General features: G+C 42.4%; 1 protein-coding gene across 1 annotated transcript; it reads right to left on the bottom strand.

Annotated features, from left to right (window-relative positions):
• Positions 1–773: 773 nt before the first annotated feature.
• cdc37 (cell division cycle 37 homolog (S. cerevisiae)) lies at positions 774–9,631 on the bottom strand. Its single transcript, XM_043262317.1, has 8 exons — positions 9,374–9,631; positions 6,470–6,751; positions 6,297–6,402; positions 5,673–5,788; positions 4,458–4,580; positions 3,566–3,748; positions 1,329–1,400; positions 774–1,234 (listed from the first exon to the last, which is right to left on the bottom strand). Exons 1-8 carry the CDS (start codon positions 9,479–9,481, stop codon positions 1,106–1,108), a joined length of 1,119 nt encoding a protein of 372 aa, XP_043118252.1. The 5' UTR covers positions 9,482–9,631; the 3' UTR covers positions 774–1,105.
• Positions 9,632–9,889: the final 258 nt, after the last annotated feature.

Raw genomic sequence — 9,889 nt, 5'->3', positions numbered from 1 at the left:
ATCTTTTTAACTTAGCCTACACATAACACACCAACACACTTTTATTATTCAAATCCAGTAAAGGATTTTTAGGCTGCATTAATTAGATCAGCTGGAACCGGGAACACTAAAACATGATGTATTCATGACATCTGGTTTCTCCCTTGGTTTTTTCTCCATTCTGTATGGATGAGGTTTTGTTTTTTCCCCAGTGTCATCTCTGGCTTGCTCAGTTGGGGACACTTAATTTCTAGTGACTATCATTCATTTGAATACATAGACCTTCTCTGCATTTAATAACTAACAGTTGAATCTGGTCATTATACATCACTATCATTCTATCTTCCTATCTGATTCTGTTCAGTGTGTTGTTAAAAGCACTATACAAATAAAAGTGATTGACTGATTCTGTCAGAGAGACCAAGTACTTAGGTCAGGTTAAGAAATGAGCATGAATAGTGTGACAGCTGGCAGTAGCTGGGTTTGTCATCATCACAGTGCCTCTGTTTTTACACTTATTACTTAATGAACCTTATTTTCATTGATAAACCTGTTTTGTGTTCTTGATGTTACTTTCCAGGGTTATAACAGCAAAAAAAAGAATCATACATATGAAACATTTTCTTGCTTTTTGTTTTCATTAAAATCTAACTAAAAAAGGTCCTGTTATTTATGTTCCAGCAGCAACGAGGTCTTCCTCACTTGTTGGTTTGGTTCACTTTGAGAGCAGATTTCTGTTATTATCTAGTCATTACTGCAGCCGGAGGATCACGAGACGTGTGCTATCACTCATATTTCCCATCAGCCCACAATTTTATTCTGATAAAAACTGAACACAGAGCACTAAGAGAGCAGAGTGAACAATATGAACATGAAGAGACCAAACCAGCATCCATCAACTAAATCAGCTGATTATTAGAATTAATCTGGACCGTCTCCATGATCTATAATACTGCAGATCTTCATTCGGCCGATCAATCTAGCTGTAGAAGAGCGGGAGAACGTGTGAGAGAGTCTACGGGCCACTGCTTAAATAACAGACAGAGAGAATGAGAGAAGAGAGAGGTGCTGCAGTCCTCAGCGCTCCATCACACTCTGCACCTGAGCGGGGTCAGGGGTCAGGCGCTCACTGATCCTCCTCGCCCTGTGGCTCTTCTCCCTCCTTCTCTCCCTCCTTCTCTCCCTCCTCGTCCGCTCGAGCGTTGGGCACCCACAGACCCGATTCGATGCAGCGCTTCATGTGCTGTTTGGCCTCCTGCAGAACACACACACACACACGGGATCAGAGCAGCCTGAACACAAGCACCAGCTCACTACCTACACACACACACACACACACACACACTGACCGTGGGGTCCATCTTGCTAATGGCATCCTGCAGCATCTGAATGTCTTTCTCGTCAAAGCACTTCTGCATCTCCTGCAGGATGGAGAGAAGGGAGGGTTAGCTTCACTAGCATGACTAGCTTCACTAGTTTCCTCAGGTGTGTAGTTATTTAGCATGTTTAACAAGCTGATGCTCACATGAAACACTGCTGGTGTTCTGCTGCATTACCCTTTTTCTGGTGGTTTAGTGAAGTGTGTATGTGACACATGACAGAAACACATCACCAGTGCACCAGCAGAAGAAGAACCGCTTCAGACAGGAGACACCAGCTCTTACTTTCCCATCACAACTGACGACACAGACTACAGGGATCTCAGCTGATTTGTGTAGACTACACATATTTTCAGGTACAATAGGTGTATTTAGCAGGAGTCTTCCAGAAATATTTTTTCCACTTAGGAGTTGTGAGTGATTCTTCTCTTATTGTTTTGTTGTTTTATTAACATTAAAGAAGTAATTCATTTAAAAAGTGTTTCATTTTTAAACCACATAAATTGAAACACATAAATGTAAGACTTTATTGGACACGTCTGTGCTCGTCTCTCTGAGTCTCTGCTAGCGTCTGTGTTTGTCTCTTGGTGTGTGTTAGCGTCTGTGTTTGTCTCTCTGAGTCTCTGCTAGCGTCTGTGTTTGTCTCTTGGTGTGTGTTAGCGTCTGTGTTTGTCTCTTGGTGTGTGTTAGCGTCTGTGTTTGTCTCTTGGTGTGTGTTAGCGTCTGTGTTTGTCTCTTGGTGTGTGTTAGCGTCTGTGTTTGTCTCTTGGTGTGTGTTAGCGTCTGTGTTTGTCTCTTGGTGTGTGTTAGCGTCTGTGTTCGTCTCTCTGAGTCTCTGCTAGTGTCTGTCTCTTGGTGTGTGTTAGCGTCTGTGTTTGTCTCTTGGTGTGTGTTAGCGTCTGTGTTTGTCTCTTGGTGTGTGTTAGCGCCTGTGTTTGTCTCTCTCTGAGTCTCTGTGTTCGTCTCTCTGAGTCTCTGCTGTGTTTGTCTCTTGGTGTGTGTTAGCGTCTGTGTTTGTCTCTCTGAGTCTCTGCTAGCGTCTGTGTTTGTCTCTTGGTGTGTGTTAGCGTCTGTGTTTGTCTCTCTGAGTCTCTGCTAGCGTCTGTGTTTGTCTCTGTGTTAGCGTGTGTTTGTCTGTTAGCTGTGTTTGTCTGTGTTTGTCTCTTGGTGTGTGTTAGCGTCTGTGTTTGTCTCTGTGTGTGTCTGTGTTTGCGTCTGTGTTTGTCTCTTGGTGTGTGTTAGCGTCTGTGTTTGTCTCTTGGTGTGTGTTAGCGTCTGTGTTTGTCTCTTGGTGTGTGTTGTGCGTCTGTGTTCGTCTCGTCTCTCTGAGTCTCTGCTAGTGTCTGTCTCTTGGTGTGTGTTAGCGTCTGTGTTTGTCTCTTGGTGTGTGTTAGCGTCTGTGTTTGTCTCTTGGTGTGTGTTAGCGCCTGGTGTGTTTGTCTCTCTGAGTCTCTGCTCTGAGTCTCTGCTAGCTGTGTTTGTCTCTTGGTGTGTGTTAGCGTCTGTGTTTGTCTCTCTGAGTCTCTGCTAGCGTCTGTGTTTGTCTCTCTGAGTCTCTGCTAGCGTCTGTGTTTGTCTCTTGGTGTGTGTTAGCGTCTGTGTTTGTCTCTTGGTGTGTGTTAGCGTCTGTGTTTGTCTCTTGGTGTGTGTTAGCGTCTGTGTTTGTCTCTTGGTGTGTGTTAGCGTCTGTGTTTGTCTCTTGGTGTGTGTTAGCGTCTGTGTTTGTCTCTTGTGTGTGTGTTAGCGTCTGTGTTTGTCTCTTGGTGTGTGTTAGCGTCTGTGTTTGTCTCTTGGTGTGTGTTAGCGTCTGTGTTTGTCTCTTGGTGTGTGTTAGCGTCTGTGTTTGTCTCTTGGTGTGTGTTAGCGTCTGTGTTTGTCTCTTGGTGTGTGTTAGCGTCTGTGTTTGTCTCTTGGTGTGTGTTAGCGTCTGTGTTTGTCTCTTGTGTGTGTTAGCGTCTGTGTTTGTCTCTTGGTGTGTGTTAGTGTCTGTGTTTGTCTCTCTGAGTCTCTGCTAGTGTCTGTGTTTGTCTCTTGGTGTGTGTTAGCGTCTGTGTTTGTCTCTTGGTGTGTGTTAGCGCCTGTGTTTGTCTCTTGGTGTGTGTTAGCGCCTGTGTTTGTCTCTCTGAGTCTCTGCTAGCGTCCGTGTTTGTCTCTCCGAGTCTCTGCTAGCGTCTGTGTTTGTCTCTCCGAGTCTCTGCTTGTCTCACCGCAGGCAGTGTCTCGTACACCTCCACTGGATCCAGACCGCCGGGACCCAGTCGTTTCTGCCGCTCCTCCTCCTCATACTCCTTCATGGCCTTCTCGATGCGGATCTTGGCTCGTCCCCTCACTCGCTCCTTGAATGACTCCAGCTCGTCATTGAAGGCGTCCTGATACTGCTGGTCTGCAGTCTGAACACAGCAGGAAGATCTGCTTTTATATACAATTCAATTAATGATCTTGCCCCTTTATTCAGTGGTGAACACCTCACTTCTTTCTGGGAGTTTTTCAATAATTCCTGACAATTTGATCAAGCAATCTTAATAATACCATAATGAGCAAAAAAAGACCAACATCAAGTCTTCCTTCTATAGGCAAGATTACTGAAAAGGTAGTTTTTAAATCAGCTGAACAAACATTTAAAAGTTTTCTGTCTGGTTTCACAGAGACAGTACTCTCAAAGATGATAAATGATATTCTGGTAAAATATCAGTGATGGTACTAAAAGATCTTAGTGCTTTGACACCGTTATGATGATCATAACACACTACTAGAGAGACTGAAAAACTGGGTCAGCTTTCTGGGATGAACTTTAGGTTATGCTCAGAAAGGAGAGGTTAAGAGGTTATCATGTGAGTCTAGAAGAGCATAAAACCCAATTTGTACTTCTGTGTGAAACCTACACCATACTCTCCGAGCGTCTTCCCCTAACTATAACTACACGTCAAGTCAACAGATATAATTGTGTTCTATTGTACTTTGCCATGGTTTAGAGTTTTATGGTGTTTGAGGTCATTTGTGAATTTTCCATCTAAATAAAACTATTTAAAGCTAAATGCAATTAACAGAATTCTATTGCAACTATTACTATTATTGCACTTCACATAAAATCGCACACACCTTGATTTTGGCGAAGAACTGGCGGAAGCAGCCGCGAGGATCCACCTTCAGACTCTTAGCGAGCTCCAGGATGAACTGCATCACGATGGTCTGATGGGCCACCTGCTCCATGAGCGCATGTTTCTGACACACACACACACACACACGTCAATCACTGATCAAACACACACACACTAGGGCTGGGTAAAAACCATAGTTGTCAATTATTCCCTTGAAATTGTAATTGTAATTTTTAACTAGAATTGTCAAATTAAACTGAAATGAAGCTTATACTTTTGTAAAATAACAAACATAAACAAGCTGAAAACAGTAACTTATTAAGCCTCAAATGTCAATTATACATCAGATTTGTAACTGCCATTAGAAAAATGCTTAGCAGCTCTAATTGTAATCTTGTTTTATGAAATGATTCTTAAATCAAATTATTCTAGTCTGATTGTAGCTGAACAGAACCAGAAGCAGTTCAAACTTCATCAGATGCAACTTTGACCTTTTTTGGGAAAACAATGCATAGTTGTTTTACATAGTTTGGCCAAGAAATAAATAAAACAATATAAATAAAATACAGATACTTGGTTCACTAGAACGAGACAATGTTTTCATACCATTTTTAAGAAATTTTACTGGCAAAATATTTGTCCTTTAAATTACAAAAAGTAAAATAACACAGTTCCATTTAAATATATTAATATAAGGCTGTAACAAATGATTATTTTGGTGATCAAGTAATCTACTGATTATTTTGGCAATTGAGTAATGTTTGCCACATGCAAACTCAGAAACTTTTTTTTTTTGAAATTGTGACGTGCAATAAACAACTTATATTACATGGCATATAGTATTAGAAATAGTTTGATGTACTCTCCTGTGTTGGCAAAGGTTTATAAATGATTACACATCTAGTGAGATAACACAGGTTTTCCTGATGAACGTTCATCGATTCAAAACCACAGCGTATGTAGAGGAAGAAAATTTTACACAAAGAGATCATGTGTGAACAGCAACAGGACCTTTTCAGAAATCCAGACAAGCATCTTGTTTTAATGGAGATGGAGTCTCTGAGCTGTTTATGAAGCTCCACTGCTTTTCCATGTAAATATAATCATCTTAGCACTCACTAAACGTGACTCGTTTCTCCATTCATCAGAGATATCGCAGCTAATCAGAAGCCTGCGGGCAGGCTCTCTCTCAACAAAACAATCAAGTCTGAATTACCTCCTCCACCTCCAGATCGATGCACATGATGACCAGATAGTTGGCCGTTTCCTCACAGACCAGGTGAGGATTATCAGACAGGTACTTCTGAGAGTCGTCCCAGCGCCGCAGCATCCCTACACACACACGTACACACGTACACACGTACACACACACACGTACACACGTACACACACACACGCACACACACACACACACACACACACACACACACACACACACACACACACACACACACACACACACACACACACACACACACACACACACACACACACACACACGTACACACACACACGTACACACACACACGTACACACACACACGTACACACACACACGTACACACACTTTAAATGAAAACATGCACTGACAGACAAGTCTTAAAGAACAGTTTTTTACTTCCACAAGACTCAAGTGCATATGTTGTCTTGTTTATGTAAGAGTGCACTTTTCTTGGTTTCTAACTAAAGAGCCTGTGAAACACAGCAGACTTTAATTGTATCTATTTTTTAAAATGACATCTTTTCATATTTTTTTCTATTAACATGTGAATCCATGTTTATTTTCAGTGGATCGACGCGGCGGTGTGAACGCTCTGATCTCTTAACATGCTTCAGCTCACCAAAGTGTTTGATCTGCTTCTCGTGTTTCTCCACGAAGCCCTTGTGCTTCTCCTCCTTCTCCTCCTCTGTCTCCTCCGTCTTCTCTGGCTTGATGTTGACGACGCTCTGGAACAGAAGCAGAGCGTCAGAGGAGTGTCTCGGAGCACTAGCGTGTCCGGCAGCGCTAGCGTACCTTGCTGAAGCCCTCCTTGCTGAGCGTGTCCACGTTCCAGGGCATCTTCTTCTCCTCCCGCCGGTGCTCCTCCATCTTCTTCTCCCAGGCGCGCTCCTCCCGTCTCAGCTGCTTCTCCTCGTCCTGGGCTGAGGTCAGCTGGGCTCTGGACTCAGGGGTGGAGGCTGAGCTGAGCTCCTGAACCCGCCGCTGAGCCTCGGCCAGCTTCCTGCGGCTCTCCGCCAGACCCTTCTCCAGATCCTCGCCCTTCTGCAGGAACGCCTCCATACGCTCCACCCGCGCCTCCAGGGAACACACACACACACACACACACACACACACACGTCAGTAACAAACATTTAGACATTCATTTTTATTCATTTAACTGATTTTTTTAACAGAGTTTGAGCAAAAACTTGTGTAGGTCATGTCTTTGTGATTAGGGTTGCAGCTGAACTCTAGACTAATGTTCACTGCTTACGTGTGCAGCGTGAAACCGGAGTGAACATGTGAACGTTACGGCACGTCACAACATTACCTGATGTACTGAAAACGAACCAGTTTTTAGCACGACTTCCACAGTACCTGCATGAGTGACACGTCTGATCTCAAGAAGCCATAATGATGAACAGTTGTTTGCTGTAATTTTCACTCGGAGGTTTACCAAAGAGACACCTATTCGAGAGGCGGGTATAAAGATAGCAAGGCCTCATCTGATTGGTCAAATTTGGACAACCTATGCACGCAGCACATCAAATAAATTTAAATTATCACAGCGATACAAATATCGCACATAATATTATTGCGATAACAATAACACATACTTTTTTTAACGTAAGCTTATTTGATGACATCAATTCCTCATTTATTTAATCAGAAATACAGCATAAATGTTATCAGTGAAAGTTATTTCTTTTCATTTACTGAGCAGACTCTTATTGATGAAATGATCCACAAACATTAAATCTAATCTTCATTTAGAGAATCACCTTGAGCACGTGTGACTGATGTGTTCCTCTTATCTGTGAAACATCATTCATATCGGGACAATGCCGATATTTACATTAAAGCCATCATCAGCCGATTCTGTTCTCAGTCTGATGATATAACACATCTCCTAAATAATCTTACACACAGAAGCACGCTGCCGTGATGATAGTCAGTCAGAAAATATACACTGAGGTAATAAAAGTGATTCAGTCAAGATCAGCAAGGGATTTTCAATTGAAATATTAAGTAAAAGTAGATAATAAATAAATAAAAGCAATGGAGCAGCACTAAATCAGCGGACACTTCTCCTGACGATGCAGGTCTGAGCACAATGTGATTCACACTCGAGTCCAGTCGGGTTGAAAAAGAGACGCCATCGTGTTGGACTCGGGCCTAAAGTCATCAGGTCTTTCTTTAAAATATCATCAGTTTAAGAAGTGATCCGGGTCAGTTCTGGACTCAAGGAGATGTCTAGTAGAGTCAACATACTGCTGAGAGTGTAAAAGAGAGCAGGTCTGACTCTCTAAACACAACACACACACACACACACACACACACCTCCCCACACCCCAATTAGTCCAGCTGAACCTACATGGTGTGTGTGTTTTATTAAATTGTGTATTTACCTGGTAGCCCGGTGTGTGTGTGTGTATTTATCTGTGTATTATTAGAGTGTGTGGGTGTATTATTATAAAGTGTATTACAGGGTGTCTCTAGTGGAACCGACTCTGGATCTGTGTGTGTGTGTGTGTGTGTGTGTCTGTCTGTGTGTGTGTGTCTGTGTGTGTGTGGTTGTTCTGCACGCTTAATAAACAAACTTCAGCTAGTCCAAAACGCAGCAGCCAGAGTCCTTACTAGAACTAGGAAGTATGATCACATTAGCCCAGTTCTGTCAACACTGCACTGGCTCCCTATCAAACATCGAATAGATTTTAAAATCCTATTAATTACCTATAAAGCCCTGAATGGTTTAGCTCCTCAATACTTGAGCGAGCTCTTATCACATTATAGTCCTGCACGTCCGCTGCGTTCTCAAAACTCTGGCCATTTGATAATACCTAGAATATCAAAATCAACTGCGGGCGGCAGATCATTTTCCTATTTAGCACCTAAACTCTGGAACAATCTCCCTAACTCTGTTAGGAAGCAGACACACTCTGCCAGTTTAAATCTAGATTAAAGACACATCTTTTAACTTAGCCTACACATAACACACCAACACACCTTTTATTATTCAAATCCGTTAAAGGATTTTTAGGCTGCATTACTTAGATTTGCTGGAACCGGGAACACTACTCTAAAATCGATGTACTTGTGACATCGTAAAAGAATGGCATCTACGCTAATATTAGTCCTGTTTCTTTCTCAATCTGTTTTCACAGTTTGTATCCAGACTAGATGGTGGATCAGCACCCAGAGATTATGTTCATCAGAGACCAGAAAACCTAGATGCGCCGTCGACAGATCACCAGATCCTGATGCACACACACACACGCACACACTAAGTCATTTACACTACCTGACACAGCTGCGTTTAAAATTGAACTGGAGGTTAAGTGCTGGGCGTCCGGTCAGAGGAGAACTGACCCCAACTGAGTCTGGTTTCTCCCAAGGTTTTTTTTTTTCTCCATTCTATATGCATGGGGTTTTGTTTCCTTGCCGCTGTCGCCTCTGGCTTGCTTGGTTGGGGACACTTAACTTCTAGTGACTATCGTTGAATTGACTACAGAGACCGTCTCTGCATTTAATAAGTGTGGTCACTCTCGTCACTATATATCCCTGTCATTATACTGTACAGTGCTTTGATGCAACCTGTGTTGTTAAAAGCGCTATATAAATAAAAATGATTGATTGATTGATTGATCTGTCTGTCTCTGTGTGTGTGTGTGTGTGTGTGTGTGTGTGTGTGTGTGTGTGTGTGTGTGTGTGTATTACCTGGTGTGTCCAGCGGAACAGGCTCGGTGTGTCGATGTTTGGGTGAGTATCATCTTCATCGTCGGACACCTCGATATGATCCCACACACTGTAATCGATGGTCGTCATGGCGGTCACTCACGCGTCTGCTCCGTTAATCTCTGTTAATATTATAAATATAAGAGTTCTTATTGTTATACTCCTGTGTGTTTGTGTCTCGCGCACTCGCCGCTCTTTCTGGAACACTCCTTCACTTCCGCCCACAGTGACATCATCACCGAGCGCCGCGAACTAGAGGACGTCACGGTCTGGATACGAACTTACTCCTGTCCTGCTATTATAACAATTATTATTATTATTATTATTATTATTATTATTATTATTATTATTATTATTATTATTATTATTATTATTGTTATTATTAATCACTCAAGCCACTAAATGGCGGAATAGCGTTTGTTATATTCAGATATAAATATTTAACAATATTCAGATAAAAGCTGCTCTGGTTCTCCGTCTAACCCCAACTCTGGACTT

Source organism: Puntigrus tetrazona, chromosome 1 (assembly GCF_018831695.1).
Source record: "Puntigrus tetrazona isolate hp1 chromosome 1, ASM1883169v1, whole genome shotgun sequence".
In the NCBI taxonomy this organism is placed as follows: domain Eukaryota; kingdom Metazoa; phylum Chordata; class Actinopteri; order Cypriniformes; family Cyprinidae; genus Puntigrus; species Puntigrus tetrazona.
Note: the sequence above shows the minus strand (reverse complement) of the source record. Positions and strands in the feature narration are given on the sequence as shown.

Bases quoted from the DNA above. Each gene is read 5' to 3' on its own strand.
- cdc37 (XM_043262317.1), bottom strand. From the start codon at position 9,481: ATGACGACCATCGATTACAGTGTGTGGGATCATATCGAGGTGTCCGAC. The intron at 6,403-6,469 runs GTACGCTAGCGC...CTTCTGTTCCAG, and splicing joins GCAAGGAGGGCTTCAGCAAG to AGCGTCGTCAACATCAAGCC. The intron at 4,581-5,672 runs GTAATTCAGACT...TGTGTGTGTCAG, and splicing joins TCGATCTGGAGGTGGAGGAG to AAACATGCGCTCATGGAGCA.